The 16,092-nt window shown below is 43.0% G+C and overlaps 2 protein-coding genes and 1 pseudogene across 2 annotated transcripts; 1 reads left to right on the top strand and 2 right to left on the bottom strand.

Annotated features, from left to right (window-relative positions):
• The first annotated feature begins 35 nt into the window (after positions 1-35).
• Positions 36-5,832, top strand: LOC120057250 (delta(14)-sterol reductase TM7SF2-like). The gene is made up of 11 exons (XM_039005796.1): positions 36-109; positions 499-566; positions 712-908; positions 1,010-1,064; positions 1,401-1,595; positions 1,708-1,811; positions 1,916-2,035; positions 2,233-2,401; positions 2,516-2,596; positions 3,125-3,247; positions 4,926-5,832. The coding sequence occupies exons 2-11, from the start codon at positions 509-511 to the stop codon at positions 5,084-5,086; spliced, it is 1,263 nt and encodes a 420-aa protein (XP_038861724.1). The 5' UTR covers positions 36-109; positions 499-508; the 3' UTR covers positions 5,087-5,832.
• A 167-nt stretch (positions 5,833-5,999) lies between these two features.
• Positions 6,000-7,089, bottom strand: LOC120057554 (annotated as a pseudogene).
• A 1,475-nt stretch (positions 7,090-8,564) lies between these two features.
• On the bottom strand, positions 8,565-10,786 carry LOC120056597 (39S ribosomal protein L49, mitochondrial-like). Its single transcript, XM_039004795.1, has 4 exons — positions 10,521-10,786; positions 10,132-10,282; positions 9,632-9,756; positions 8,565-9,442 (listed from the first exon to the last, which is right to left on the bottom strand). Exons 1-4 carry the CDS (start codon positions 10,614-10,616, stop codon positions 9,296-9,298), a joined length of 519 nt encoding a protein of 172 aa, XP_038860723.1. The 5' UTR covers positions 10,617-10,786; the 3' UTR covers positions 8,565-9,295.
• Between the last annotated feature and the right edge of the window lie 5,306 nt (positions 10,787-16,092).

Below are 16,092 nucleotides of genomic sequence, written 5' to 3'. Positions count from 1 at the left end.
GTTTAGAGATGGGTCATGTCAGGGGGGTAGCTTTGGGGCAGTTCTACGCACGCGTTCTTATCGTCGCACTGTACTTGTTGTTTGGCGTGAGTATACATGAGGAATAAAGGTGAGTGACGCTATAAATTATGCGATGTTGGAAAAAAACATTTTAATATTGTTGGTTTACGTCCAACGCAAAAATGTTCTCTTTTGCTGTTATCTATTAATGCGCATGTAATTGTTTTTCTGTGATGTAACCTGTCTATGTTGTAGTATCTGTCTACATTGTGTAATTCAACCGAATCGTATCCTCGTTACGCTAGAGAATATCTATATTGGCAGAGTTATGTTTTTATTTCTCAACATCAACAATAAAGTAGAACATTATAGTAGTCACTATAGTCTATACTAGTCTAGTTCATTCAGAGAATATGAGATAAAGGTCTTTATTGCTGCCTATACACATTTGTCTTGAGCGTGCACTCTACCAGTGTCCTCATTTTAACATTTTCACAGGAGACAGATAATGAAGTTCAACAAACAAAAATCCCCACAAGCAGAAAAGGAATTTGGGGGGACTTTGGGTGAGTCGAAGTTTGTTTGCTTTATTAAAAAGAAAACACATTTTGCATGTTCAGTTTAAATAGGCATATTGCAATCCCATCTCCCACCCATTCTCTTCTCTACCAACTTCACTTCCTTGGTCTCTCTTCCTCTTCTCCCTTGAAGGTGCCACCTGTATCCCTGTCTTCTTGCCCCTGACGGTACTTTACCTGCTCTGTGTATGTCGCTCCCCTGTGGCCAGCGTGCTCCAGTGGCCCCCTGTCCTGCCCCCCACAGCCCAGCTATGGGACCCCCTGGCCCCTGTTCTCATACTGGGCTGGATGGCCCTCCAGAGCTTCTTTTACCTGCTGCCTATGGGGAAGGTGAGACGAGCTGTTAATTATGAATACCTTTGAGTTCTGGAGTCCTTGTCACGTTGTCATGTGAGGTTCGGCTGATACACATATCTCTGTCTTACCTGCAGGTGTCTGAGGGGATGGTGCTAAAAGATGGCTCGAGACTCAAGTACCCCATAAACGGTATTGTAGGGTTGGCGGGTGCAGAAATAAAGCTTTGAAGTAGTGTGTTCCAATGTGTACAGTTTCAATTTTAGGCAGGTTTAATTTGAGCTGGGTGTGAAGAGTTAACTGGTTATGTTTTCCTTTAATTTACTGCAGGTGTCATTGACCTTGAGCTATGCAGGCCATTAGTCCACAATGATTTATCTTGTTGCAAGCTACTCAGTCCAAACTCAACCATTTTTTTTAATGATTCCTTCTCCCAACTAATTATCTATTGTATCTATCCCTCCCACCTGCTCCCTCGCCCTTTCTAGCTCTGTTTCTATCTTTCTCTATTTCGCTCTCCCTCTACAGGTTTTCATGCCCTTTGCATCACAGCTGTGCTGTTGACATTGTCACTATGGCTGGGGATGCCTCTGGGGTATCTCTTTGAGCTGTTGTTGCCCCTGGCAGTGTGTGCTATTGGGGTGTCATTCATCCTCTCCCTCTACCTCTACATATGCTCCTTCTGGGCCCCTCACCATGCCCTCGCCCAGGGGGGAAACACAGGTAAGGGTGATGCAGGATTAGAGAAGTAACATAAAATATCAAGTAAACAACATACATCAAAATGTATTAGAGGTTTTCCTGTATAGGCTCACGCCTGCTATATGTCACACAGGAAACCCCCTGTATGATTTCTTTATGGGACGAGAGCTGAACCCACGGATTGGAAGCTTTGATCTGAAATATTTTTGTGAGCTGAGACCAGGTCTGATTGGCTGGGTGAGTGGAAATGGAGCAAGGGTGACTAGATTATATGAAGTAAAATACAATTGTGTTGATATATATATAAAAAAATCTGATCGAACATACTCTCTTCCAATTAGGTGGTGATTAACTTCGGGATGCTAATGAAAGAGGTGGAGCTACGGGACTCTGCCTCCCTGGCCATGATACTGGTCAACAGCTTCCAGCTGCTCTACGTGGCGGATGCTCTGTGGAATGAGGTGAGAGGACAGTCCACAGGAATAGCTAGGAAATAACAGTGGTATAGCAGCGGTAACAGTGATGCCAATTGAATGTGTTGTGATGTTACACTGCAGATGTATATTGAGCCCTAAAATTCATTTCATTTCTGCAGTGCTGTATGTTTCATTTGACAGTGGAATATATTTTGACTGATGCTCTCTCTGTGATGTTGCAGGAGGCTGTGCTGACCACCATGGACATAGTGCATGATGGCTTTGGGTTTATGTTGGTCTTTGGGGACCTGGCCTGGGTTCCCTTTACGTACAGCCTGCAAGCTGCCTTCCTGGTCGTGCACCCACAGTCCCTCAGTCTTCTAGGAGCCACCGCTATAGTCACATTGAATGGTAAATCATGTTTCAAGATGTGGGGTGGGGAAGTGTGCATTCTTCTCTTAAAGATTTGTTATATTTGTTTGTCCCCTTATTAATGGAATGTATTTTATCTCTTCTTGTCATTAGGTGCTGGGTATTATATCTTCAGAAAATCAAACTCCCAGAAGAACCAATTCAGACGGGACCCTACGCATCCCAGTGTTGCAAGTCAGTATTCAACTTCTTGATTCGATTTCCTGTCATGGCAACTTACACACGTTTTGAATTAATACACTTTTCTTAAATCAGTTTAACAGTTTTGAGAGGATAGATAGAATTGGGCCATCTCTCTGATGACATCTTTATTACTGGCTGTTTCAAATTTTGTTTTCCATAATGGAACAAAGTACATAATGAATACAGTGGAAGGTAGGAGGCACCACAGAGTAGAATCTGGCCCCAACAGAAAGAGCAGTCGGAGTGTGAATAATTTGCAGTCTGATCTCTCTCAAATGGGGCGGCACACCGCTACCGCCTAGTGGTTAGAGTGTTGGACTAGTAACCGAAAGGTTGCAAGATCGAATCCCCGAGCTGACAAGGTGAAAAGCTGTCGTTGAACAAGGAAGTTAAACCCACTGTTCCTAGGCAGTCATTGAAAATTCGAATTTGTTCTTAACTGACTTGCCTAGTTAAATAAAGGTAATGCCACGTCCAAAACGAAATAAAAATATATATAATCTTCCCCCGTGCCTGTAGACCTGGAGACTATTGCCACAGCAACTGGGAAGCGCCTTTTGGTGTCTGGCTGGTGGGGCCTCGTACGCCATCCTAACTACCTAGGAGACCTTCTCATGGCCCTGGCATGGTCTCTGCCGTGTGGTAAGTACAGATCAAATAGACCCTCTCTGCATCCAGCCGGCACGTGTCCATAACCAGTGGCTGTACCTGAACAGTGCTACTGACTATACAGTGCCTTCGAAAAGTATTCAGACCCCTTGACTTTTTCCACATTTTGTTACATTGCAGCCTTATTCTAAAATGGATAAAAAATACATACAATACCCCATAGTGACAAAGCAAAAACAGTTTTTTGACATTTTGGTACATTTTTTACAACTAACAAAACTGATATCTTATTTACATAGGAATTCAGACCCTTTACTCAGTACTTTGTTGAAGAACCTTTGGCAGTAATTACAGCCTCGAGTCTTCTTGGGTATGATGCTACAAGCTTGGCACACCTGTATTTAGGGAGTTTCTCCCATTCTTCTCTGCAGATCCTCTCAAGCTCTGTCAGGTTGGATGGGGAGCGTCACTGCACAGCTATTTTCAGGTCTCTCCAGACATGTTCGATCTGGTTCAGGTCCGGGCTCTGGCTGGGCCACTCAAGGACATTCAAAGACTTGTCCCAAAGCCCTTCCGGCATTGTCTTGGCTGTGTGCTTAGGGTCGTTGTCCTGTTGGAAGGTGAATCTTCGCCCCAGTCTGAGGTCCTGAGCGCTCTGGAGCAGGTTTTCATCAAGGCTCTCTCTGTACTTTGCTCCGTTCATCTTTCCCTCGATCCTGACTAGTCTCCCAGTCCCTGCCGCTGATAAACATCCCCACAGCATGATACTGCCACCACCATGCTTCACTGTAGGGATGGTGCCAGTTTTCCTCCAGACGTGACGCTTGTCATTCAGGCCAAAGAGTTCAATCTTGGTTTCATCAGGCCAGAGAATCTTGTTTCTCATGTTTTGAGAGTCTTTATGTGCCTTTTGGCAAACTCCACGCGAGGTGTCGTGTGCCTTTGACTGAGGAATGGCTTCCTTCTGGCTACTCATAAATCATAAAGGCATGATTGATGGAGTGCTGCAGAGATGGTTGTCTTTCTGGAAGGTTCTTCAATCTCCACATAGGAACTCTAGAGCTCTGTCAGAGTGACCATTGGGTTCTTGGTTACCTCCTTGACCAATGCACTTCTCCCCCCATTCCTAATTTTTGCCGTGTGGCCAGCTCTAGGAAGTCTTGGTGGTTCCAAACTTTTTCCATCGAAATGATGGAGGCCACTGTGTTCTTGGAGACCTTCAATGCTGCAGAAATGTTTAGGTACCCTTCCCCAGATCTGTGCCTCGACACAATCCTGTCTCTGAGCTCTACGGACAAGTCCTTTGACCTCATGGCTTGGTTTTTGCTCTGACATGCACTGTCAACTGTGGGACCTTATAAAGACAGGTGTGTGCCTTTCCAAATCAATAGAATTTACCACATGTGGACTCCAAGTTGAAACATCAAGGATGATCAATGGAAACAGGATGCACGTGAGCTCAATTTGAGTCTCGTAGCAAAGGGTCTGAATACTTATGTAAATAAGGTATCTGTTTTATATTTTTAATACTTTTGCAAAAATGTCTAAACCTGTTTTTGCTTTGTTATTATGGGGCATTGTGTGTAGATTGCTGAGGATTAAAAAAAAATCAATTTTAGAATACGGCTGTAACGTACCAAAATGTCAAGGGGTCTGAATACTTTCTGAAGGCACTGTATTCTGATATCATGTACTGTATGTCTTGTTCCAGGATTCAACCATCTTCTACCTTACTTTTATGTTGTGTACTTCACTGTCCTGTTGATTCACCGAGAGGCCCGTGATGAGAGGCACTGCAGGGCCAAGTATGGCCTGGCATGGGACAGCTACTGCAGGCGTGTGCCCTACAGGATCTTCCCCTATATCTACTGAGCTAAGCTCGACCGAAGCAGTCAGGGCAGAGCCGTGGCCCGGGAGCATGCAAGGGATGTACACTGCATATGATAGCCAGCTGTGTTGTATAAAGTGCACTTTCTGAACCTCAACAGACTAGACTGAACAAATACTACTGAAATACTGTCTTTTCACTGTCATAATGAATATGTACTTTATACGTGATGACTGTGGAGAAAATGGCACTTCTGACTATATAAACTGTCCAGACAAGCTGACAGTTTGGCCCAGCAGCTTTACCAGTTGTTCACAGTAGTGATGTCTTTCTAGTGAGTCTCAAGCATGATCAATCTTGAGCATTAGCTTTCATACTGATCTTTCCATTCTTCCTCAAGATTGGACACTATGGGCTGGTTTCCCAGACACAAATTAAGCCTAGTCCTGGACTAAAAAGCATGCTCAATGGGTAATCTCCATTTAAAGTGCATTTTAGCCCAGGAGTAGGCTTAATCTCTGTCCAGGAAACCAGCCCTACACTTTATTTCAAATGAGTCACATGTCAGTAACTGTGGTGTATTAGCACTGATCTGAAAGATATTCAAATGATCAGGAAAATGTATGCATGTATTGAAATGGTCATGTTGGACGATATTTGGATAGTGACAGAGTGTTAGCCTGTTTCTTTAATATTTCAAAACTGAAATTGAAGCCTTAACTTTATTGCATAACTTTGTTGTGAATTTTTACAACAAAAGAAACCCAATAAACAATAGAAATTGCAGTCAGAATAAATGTTTACAAAATTGTATACAAACAAATAATACCAGTCTGGCCCTGAATTTGAATTGAAAATAAGATGGGTAAATATGAGTCTCTTTATTAACTGTTATAGAATACTAAAACATTCTCAATCAACACATCCTTCACTTTTCTTCCGTTCTTCCAGCGTTCTTCAACTCTTCTCCAAAGCACTCATCTCATCCTCCCTCTTCCTGTGCTCTCTCCATAACTCAGCAGCCAGTCTTCTCACCTCCTGGGTATTGTCAGACCCCCAAGCTTGAAAGAACTCACATTTATTCCCAGCCAGGAAATACTTATTTCTCATATCCCCTTCGGGCAGAGCTGGCCTGGGATAGCACAGTACGGAGTTGTCTCAAAGCTGCCAAGCAATATCCAACATCATTCTGCTTACTTCTCCCAGTCAGAATATGAGCCACGGATTCCACAGCTCTGGCTGGGGTCCTCTCGGTCAAAATAACCCCCTGGACAAAATGGCTGCCTCGCCTCCCTGCAGGGCCCCCCGAAGGGAGCTGAACACCCTGCCTGAGCTCAGAGCCTCAGACACAGTCAGAACCATCTGGCAGAACTCCTGTGTTAGGTCTGACTCGATGTCACCATTGATCAGGCATAGGGCGAAGGTGTTGCCAAACAGAGCATTGACCAAGCCATTGCAACAAGAGGGGTTGGATGGATGGGAAGACCAGGAGCTCAGTGGGATTTTGTCATTGACTGGAGGCACATTAGAGGTTGATTTTGTCCCCTTGGCCTTCCTCACCTCCTTTCTGTGTTTACCCTTTCTCTGTCCCTGCTCTTTCACTGATTTACCCACACTCAAGTCCTTCCCCAGAATCCTTGACTTCGATATCCGCGATGACCACAATTTGACTTTTAGACTCTTTCTTCACAACTGGATGAACATGCCCCTTCTGTCCTTTATCATCTGTCTTCACTGCTTCTCTTGTACTGCTCCCTGCCTGTCCTGCGGTATCATCTCCTCCAGTAGCTCCATCTGGGCTTTTCCCCCTCCTTGCGCTGCTCCCACTAGGGTTTCCACAGGGGGACCAGAGCACCTACAGCCCCACCCTTCACCAGATTCCTAAACTTCTCCTCCTGGCTGCTCAACAGGTCCCACAGTGCCTCTTCAGAGAAAGCAGCGATATTCAGCCTGGAGAGCCTGTCAGAAAGTCCAGCTCCTCACTGTCTTCAAACCCCTTCTCCATGTACTCCAATATTTGCAGCGACCACCTGCACTGCTTCTTCATCCTCGTCTCCTAACTATTTGAGTTTGGTTAAAATGTTTTTAATCTCCTCCACACTCACTTCCCTAGATGACTGAATTTCTGCTAACCTGGAGAGGAGCTCTATAACCTGTGCTCTTTCCTTTGTCTCCTCACTACCTCCCATTTTCTCCTCAACAGCCTTTAAAACACTCTCCATCCCTCCCTCTGTCCCATGTTTCAGCCTAAGCAGAATATCCTGCATCTTATTCCTCCCCCCACTCTCTGTATCTCCCATTTGTAAAGCTTCTGTAAAACAAATTCCTTATAGAATTCCTCTGAGCACACGGAATGATTTGTAGTGCGGTAGTATTCCAGTCCACAGTTAGGTTCATTGTATCGTGGACAGGTATAGCAAGAGGGTTTGGATAAGCACAGCCTGCACACTTTGCTTTGTGGTATCTGTATGATCAGCATCTCCATTCTCTTTCCCTGCAGCTGGTGTCAAATCACTGTTATTGGTGATTACTCTGGCAGGAAGTTCGATTCCATCTCTAGTGATAGTATCAGACTCCATGTCAGTCCATTCGGTGCTGATCCCTTGGTCCAATGTCAGTCAGTAATTTCCTCACAGATGGAGGGATTATCTAAGTATTGGATTCATTATTTTGGGTGGGCAAATGAGTGTCTAATTCTGATTGCATAATGTTGAGTGAAACGATGAACGTCCAATTTGCCTGGAAGGAAAGATATTTTTGCATCCGAGTTCACTCACAGCATTCAATGTGAGAGAGAACTTGGTTCACTGGGGCCGTACCATAAGTATCAGTACATCGTCAGACACATGCCAATTCCGATATGGTACAGTAATTCTAATTAGCTCGGTGTTTTATCAACCTCAAACTGTCAAAGAATTAAAAGTGTGAGACTTAACTCCTACCCTAAATGGTTTCTGAGTTTGTCGCATATCCGTCGTAAAACGATCGCAAAAGCAACTAACTGGCGGACATGGAAGATGCATTATGAAATGGGGTGTGTTTCAGTCACAGGCTGTGTTTCCATTAACTTGTCCAGTGACTTTTTTTGTCGACATTTAGAAAGTTCGCGTAGAAAATAGATACGGTAATTGCCTGCTAGGGTGCGTTTCCATTCAACTATCTTGGGTTGATAAACTGCTGGATGTAATGACGTTACACCTATATAAAAGTGTTTTTTCTCGCAAAAACCTAGTTTCGAATGACAAGTGTTTCCATCACCCATTTAGGAAAATTTCCCATTACTAAGTTGGCGCCAGCGTGTATGCCCTCACACCTATATTTCAGGTAGCCCACCTAAACCAGCATGGATAGAATGTGATAATTGACTAATATTTGCCATATTTTAATAGTTTTCATGTGTCAACGATCGCCACGAGTCCACTCTATGGTAAAACGTGCACTCCTGTAGATCTTAAGTAATTGCATGGTAACTTTTCAGCCAACCAATTCAGGCATTCTTGAAGGTCAGGATATTTTTTTTGAAAGCATTAGGCATTTTTAATTAAATGTTGAGTTTATAGTGATGACATCATGTGCTCCACGTACCTTCAAATGTAGTCGTCAATAATTACTTTTCGGAAAACACATTTCATCATGTCGCAATAAGAAAGTTATCGATAAAAATATTATCGATCTTCAGAAAACTATTTGCAGTTTCCATGAGCATTGCAAGGATTTTTTGATTTTGACATTGCTTTTGTCGAATAAACCTGTGCCAATGGAAACCTGTCTACATAAACATCACAATATCTTCGAGATACTTCCCTCAAGTATACTTCCTATATATATAAAAAAAAACACCATGAAAAATGTGTAATACACCAAATCGTAAATTAATTTGTCAGTATTGACTACACCACTAAAACAGGTAATGGTGATATTATTTTATAGCAATACAACTCATGAATCAAACTTACAACTGATATTGTTCCTGTGGATATCAAATAAAAATAGAGTAAGTGGGTAAAGCAGCCCCCCCCCCCCCCACCCATAGGAAAGGGCCATTTAATAATTCAACTTTCAAGTATGCTTATAAGCTGAGCGTAAGGTATTCCATACAAATATAATTGACATGGAGCACATCTACAAACAACTGTCTCTTAATTATCTATTCTATTTCAATACAGGATGCATTTCAAATTGTTGGGTTTCATGTAGAAAAGTATGCACTCTTTCTCTGACAACTCTTCTGCAACAGTTTGCCAGCGGTCCAGTTAGAATCCCTTCTCCACCAGCCACTCCTTCAGCTCTGTATCAAAGTGACCTTTGACCCGAAGTGTCATGGTCACCTCATTGACCTGTGTTGGCAGGTCTTTGCCAGTAAGCTGTTGCAGGTACTCCTTAACATCCTTCTCAAGAGCCTGACAGGAGAAAGTAGCACCATTAATTAGGAGGAAACAATTGCATATTGACAGAAACATAATTCAACCCAGGGTTTGCTAGATAAATAAAGCTCTTATACTTCGTCAGTCATCCATACTGATTTGCAATTCCGCCAATGTTACAAAAATGTCTTGACAGAAGAACCATAGAAATTCTGTCTCGCTCACCCAGATGTCCCCTTCAACCTTGCGTACTAGGGTTGTTTTGCGGCTGCCATGGGTGAGGTCTGTGTAGACAGGAACATTGTGCATTCGGGAGCGACGGATCATGTATGGCAAAGCAGGAGGCACCTCTATAAAATGTTGGGTTAAAGGGGGTGAGGAAAAGATGGAAAAACATTTGCGGTTAACCGTAAATAGCACCTGATAAGTCATGATCAAAGATTAACCTAGTTCCATTACACATAAGAGTCATTGGACAAAGGCGTCTTCTGTATGAGGGGGGTTTTGTTAATAAGAGCCCCGACGCTCGGTCTGAACATTAACATGAATCACTAGCGGTATGGTTTTGGAAGCATAAGGACCTTGTCTTTCATATCACCGAAAAATATACTGTCGGCTGCAATTGGCCATATTTGCACGTTTACAGCGCTTGTTTACGGAAAACAGACGGAAGACAGTTGAATACCTATGCTAATTAGCTATCAATCTCCGGTGTCAAGCTTTACCTGATGGAGGAGTCCAGCCAGATGGGGAAGGACCGTCATGTTTAGGGGGAATGGGCACTCGTGAAGGTGGGATCAGTCGTTCCACAAATTTGTATTCTTCTGTAGATTGTAATATCCCAGTATTTGCTTCTCCAACTGAGCTACACAATGTCTGTTTTTGAAGGGGAAGAGACAGGGAGAAATGTATTCCTGCATACCCATGATAACTCATTAATGAAAAAAAACAATCCATCCCAATTCCACACATTGCTTATTGCTTGACATTGACACGAGCTAGCTAGCATCCTTGATTTCATGCTAGCTAACGTTTGTTACTTCGATTTGACCAACATTTCGGCCATGTAAATATATTTTTTTATGAATATATTGATAACAAACAGCCAACTCACTCGTAATCGTATCGTTGTCGTGTGGTCGTAAAGATTTAAACTTGCCCTAAATCCTCTGCATAACATCGCGGATCTGTGTATGAAGGGGAGCGACATGTTTCTTTAGACCACCACACGTGGGCGGGATCAGAGAATACAACGTCATAGGTATGCGCAGTTAAATACGTCCTTTTCATTCATAAACTGGGTTGGAATATTTATTTTATTTTAATTTTTACCCCCTTTTCTCCCCAATTTCGTGGTATCCAATTGTTAGTAGTTACTATCTTGTCTCATCGCTACAACTCCCGTACGGGCTCGGGAGAGACGAAGGTCGAAAGCCATGCGTCCTCCGAAACACAACCCAACCAAGCCGCACTGCTTCTTAACACGGCGCGCATCCAACCCGGAAGCCAGCCGCACCAATGTGTCGGAGGAAACACCGTGCACCTGGCGACCTGGTTAGCGCGCACTGCGCCCGGCCCGCCACAGGAGTCGCTAGTGCGCGATGAGACAAGGATATCCCTACCGGCCAAACCCTCCCTACCCCGGACGACGCTAGGCCAATTGTGCGTCGCCCCACGGACCTCCCGGTCGCGGCCGGCTGCGACAGAGCCTGGGCGCGAACCCAGAGTCTCTGGTGGCACAGCTAGCACTGCGATCGAATACTCATATTAACAGTACTATTTGTGACGTAAATTGAGTATATAGTATGCTTATTGGTCATAGTATGGATATAGTTAGTATGACATTAGTAATCGGAGTCCAACGAGAGCAGATATGAATTCGTTGCTTTAACTAATTATGACAAATGTTAAGAAAATGTTGAACAATGTAATAAAGTAAATTACGTTACACGTTATGTTGGCTGACAATTTGTAAGCTACGCTATCCTTAGGAACCGCATAGCATATCATTACAGCAGTATGTACCGGGTATGTTAGCTACCTATTGTAACGTTAGTTGGCTACTAGTACATCGAACTTGCCAGTGTATTTACTTTATGCTATCTAACTAACTACCCAACATTTATTGACTTGATTATTCACGTCATTCATAGGAACAACCGATGAATTTACAAACGCTCAACACCGGTTGGATGTGGTAGGCTGTCATTGTAAATAACAATTTGTTCTTAACTGACTTGCCTAGTTAAATAAAAATACATGTAAAAAAATGTGGCCTGCATCAGTAAAAGTTGGCAAAAAAAATCCAGCAACACAGTTACAGTCACCAATGCTCTGGATAAACTGCCTAACCAGCTCTGCTAGGGCGATTAAAATGATCAGAGTGAAGTATTCTCTTATTTGTGTTTGGAAGTAGCTAGCCAGTTAGCTTGGGTGCTTGACTGCCATTGTGAGGTCAGAATGCTTGGAACAACCCTATTCCTCTGCCAGAGCGTCCAGTGTGCGCTCTGAACACTCGAGAGCGAAACGCTTTGAATTTATGAACTAGCACACTCTGGCACTCCAGGTTGAATTTACAAGTAGGTTGCATAGCAACAGCATCAACTTCCGGTAGACAGGCAAAGCGCTAGTGTGCTCAACTGAAAGGATACCGTTCGTTTACAGTATACTAACATTTACTTATAGTATGTAGTATGTAGCCACTCCCGGCTGTCGCAGCCGCCGCAACCGGGAGGTCCTTGGGGCGACGCACAATTGGCATAGTGTCGTCCGGGTTAGGGAGGGTTTGGCCGGTATGGATATCCTTGTCTCAGTATGTAAAATGTAATGAAATGTAAAAAATGTAATAAAATGTATGCACTCTACTGTAAGTCGCTCTGGATAAGAGCGTCTGCTAAATGACTAAAATGTAAATGTAAAATATACTCTTTAATAGTGTACAGTATGTTAGTATGGGTATTTGAACACAGCTTTAGTCAAGACCATAGAGATAGAGGACTCGTCTTTGTATCTGTGCCACTATAGCGTTTGTGACAGCAATTGAGGCTATCTTCATTTTAAAGTTGTTAATTTTCCTCTTCACGATTGGCTCATCCCTCCTTATGACCCAGTTGGACATGACTCCGTCGTTGTCACCAGGAGGGATCAGCCAATGAAGTTGGAAGTCCCGCCCAGTTGGCTACATTAAAATCTGTCTGTGTTAAAATGGTAGATGCCCTCAATGGTGCTTGCTGCCCGTGCTAATATGGCCTTTTGGTCCAGATGACAGGTGGCACGCTTGCTGACCTGTGACTTTTTGGTGAGATATAAAATACATTTAAACTCTGTGTTGTAACATACACTACATGACCGAAAGTATGTGGACACCTGCTTGTCAAACATCTCATTCCAAAATCATGGACTTTAACATGGAGTTGGTCCCTCCTTTGCTGCTATAGCAGCCTCCACTCTTCTTGTATCCCGTGCACGTGACAAATACACTTTGATTTGACTAGCCAGAGTCTCTTGATATTTCCTGCCGACTTAAATGTCAACAAAGACAACTTCTTAATAGGCGATATTTAAAATATCATGAAACTTGAGTCCCTTTGTTATTAGTACACTGAACAAAGTATGTGGACACCCCTTCAAATTAGTGGATTGAGCTATTTCAGTCACACTGGCAGTAGAATGGCCTTACTGAAGAGCTCAGTGACTTTCAATGTGGCACCGTCATAGGCTGCCACCTTTCCAACAAGTCAGTTCATCAAATGTCTGCCCTGCCAGAGCTGCCACGGTCAACTGTAAGTGCTGTTATTGTGAAGTGGAAATGTCTAGGAGCAACAACGGCTTACCTGGGACCACCGAAGCGCATAGCGCATAAAAATCGTCTGTCATCGTTTGCAACCCTCACTACGGAGTTCCAAACTGCCTCTGGAAGCAAGGTCAGCACAATAACTATTAGTCGGGAGCTTCATGAAATTGGTTTCCATGGCAGAGTAGCCGCACACAAGCCTAAGATCACCATGCGCAATGCCAAGTGTCGGCTGGAGTGGTGTAAAGCTCGCCGCCATTGGACTCTGGAGTAGAGGAACCGCGTTCTCTGGAGGGATGAATCACTCTTCACCTTCTGGCAGTCTGACGGACTAATCTGGGTTTGGAGGATGCCAGGAGAACACTACCTGCACCAATGCATAGTGCCAACTGTACAGTTTGGAGGAGGAATAATGGTCTGGGGCTGTTTTTCATGGTTCAGCCTAAGCCCCTTAATTCCAGTGAAAGGAAATCTTATGCTACAGCATACAATGACATTCTAGAAGATTCTGTGCTTCTAACTTTGTGGCGACAGTTTGGGGAAGGCCCTTTCCTGTTTCAGCATGACAATGCCCCCCATGAACAAAGCGAGGTCCATACAGAAATGGTTTGTCGAGATCGGTGTGGAAGAACTTGTGCCCAAGTGCCCAACCTCACTAATGCTCTTGTGGCTGAATGGAAGCAAGTCCCCACAGCAATGTTCCAACATCTAATTGGTAGTCTTCCCAGAAGAGTGGAGGCTGTTATAGCAGCATGAATGAGATGTTAGACGAGCATGTGTCCACATACTTTTGCTTATGTAGTGTAACTTATTACTTCAATATGATGGTTATTATATCAATATTTGCACATAAAGGCGTTTCCACCGCCATTTCTAGAATAATACATTTTACAGACATAAAAAGATCCCACTGTGTCGAACGAACAAATGGTTTGTCGGCATTTATAAAATTGTACCAGCATTTCATGTTTCCATCAGCCCGGTCGCAACTTTTTTCATGCATCACGTAAGTCATCCGCGTTAAATGTTTGGATGGAAAACTGGTTATTGAAAGGTATTCAGCTCTTTATTTTCTTCCCTTCTCCCCAAGGCTCATATTGAGGAATTGGAAGGACTGTCCTGTGATAACCAGGTGGTGTACCCCTGCAGGACAATGCTGTGATCAGCCAGTCTGCACTGGAGTTCAGCACACTTGATGTTACCCCCGGATTGTTGGGAGGCAAGTAATCAATAATTAAATCTAGTCCTTAATTGAAACAATAACCAAATGGTCACCCCACCTCTGTTTTGGTTCAAAGCTGGGGGATGTGCCTGGAGAAATGTAACCACTCTCAAATTCATTGACAGCTATGGACGCAAGGACTGATTATCTACAGTATGATATAAAAATGATAGTTTTAACCATGTTTTGAGGCTATACAGTGTTTGTTTACAAACATTGGAATAAAAAAAAGCTTACATTTTGGGTACTGATGGGGTAGGAGTTGAACTATGCTCATGAAGCACTGCAACCTGATCTCAGAGCATTTCGTATTATTCTGTACGTAAATCCAAGACACCCCATTTAGTATGTTATGTGTTAATTTGTGGATGTTCATCACCCATTTTGTATGATATATTTTTATTTTTTATTTAATCTTTATTTAACTAGGCATGTCAGTTAAGAACAAATTATTATTTACAATGACGGCCTACCGGGGAGCACTGTGTTAACTGCCTTGTTCAGGGGCAGAACGACAAATTCTTACCTTGTCAGCTCGAGGACTTGATCCAGCTACCTTTCGGTTACTGGCCCAATACTCTAACCACTTGGCTACCGATGTACGAATTATAAATCTTATTATATGTTACGAATTTGCAAAACGTATTATATGATACAAATTCTAGCTAGATGGCTAACGTTAGCTAGGCTAGGGGTTAGTGTTAAGTTTAGTAGTTAGGTTAAAGGGTTCGGCGACCCATCCACCTCGACAAACCACCCTACTTTCGTTTTTGCCTTTAGTAACCATCGATCTTATGTAACCATACTAAATGTAATATATCATACTAATTTGAATGTCCCAGATTTATATTTACTATGTTACATCTAGTCTGAGACCAGGCTGGGCGTTTTATAAGTTATATTTTTCCAGAATCAATGGGTATATATCATTAATTTAAAAGTTACCAAAAAAATGATGTAGCAACTAAGAATCTAGCTTTAAACATTCTAGAACATTACCGTAAATATGTGAAATTATTCAGGTCTGAGCCATTTATTTGTGTACCATTATTTCAAGAGATTATTTGGAGGGGCTTACTTTGATTCATCTTTTCCATTTCCTTTTCCTATCCCAGTCCAAGCTCCTTGGCCAGAGCATGGAATGTCAGGGGACATACTCCCAAGGTGGGCTTTTGTGTTTAATAGAAATTAAATTAACTACTAAAATGAATGTGGCATATTCAACATGATTTGCACTTCTGGCAAGTTTGCTTTGAAGACGCCACACTTCTGACCCTTTGTTTGTAACCATTCTCACAGGTGGACAAGCAGGAGAAGAATTAAGACTTGTAGGCTAAAACAAAGATCCAATATAACGGGCGCTTTGTGAATGTGGTACCAAAATTAAGCAAGGAGGGACCAAACGCCAACTCATCAAACTATTTCCCCCAAAGCCTGTCTGCTGTGCCTCACCAGTCGAACATTGACATGACCATTCACACTGTGTGAGCAATGGACTTGGACCAAGTTCTGACATTTGGAATTACATTTGGAATTGGGCTGATATTCACTGTGATTAAATACAATAAAACAGTGAGGACAGAAAGTGGTACTCTGCACCGATTTGATAGTTCTATTACATTGGGAAAATAGAGCAGTTGTATGACAGGATGTCCTTCTGATCGTGGTTAA

Source organism: Salvelinus namaycush, chromosome 12, assembly GCF_016432855.1.
Source record: "Salvelinus namaycush isolate Seneca chromosome 12, SaNama_1.0, whole genome shotgun sequence".
Classification (NCBI taxonomy): domain Eukaryota; kingdom Metazoa; phylum Chordata; class Actinopteri; order Salmoniformes; family Salmonidae; genus Salvelinus; species Salvelinus namaycush.
This window is presented reverse-complemented; position numbering and strand designations above follow the sequence as displayed.

Coding starts and splice junctions, on each gene's coding strand:
- LOC120057250 (XM_039005796.1), top strand. CDS start 509: ATGAAGTTCAACAAACAAAAATCCCCACAAGCAGAAAAGGAATTTGGG. Junction 2,402..2,515: donor CGCTATAGTCACATTGAATG/GTAAATCATGTT, acceptor TCTTGTCATTAG/GTGCTGGGTATTATATCTTC. Junction 2,597..3,124: donor TACGCATCCCAGTGTTGCAA/GTCAGTATTCAA, acceptor CCGTGCCTGTAG/ACCTGGAGACTATTGCCACA.
- LOC120056597 (XM_039004795.1), bottom strand. CDS start 10,616: ATGTCGCTCCCCTTCATACACAGATCCGCGATGTTATGCAGAGGATTT. Junction 10,283..10,520: donor CGACAACGATACGATTACGA/GTGAGTTGGCTG, acceptor CTTCAAAAACAG/ACATTGTGTAGCTCAGTTGG. Junction 9,443..9,631: donor AGGTTGAAGGGGACATCTGG/GTGAGCGAGACA, acceptor TTCTCCTGTCAG/GCTCTTGAGAAGGATGTTAA.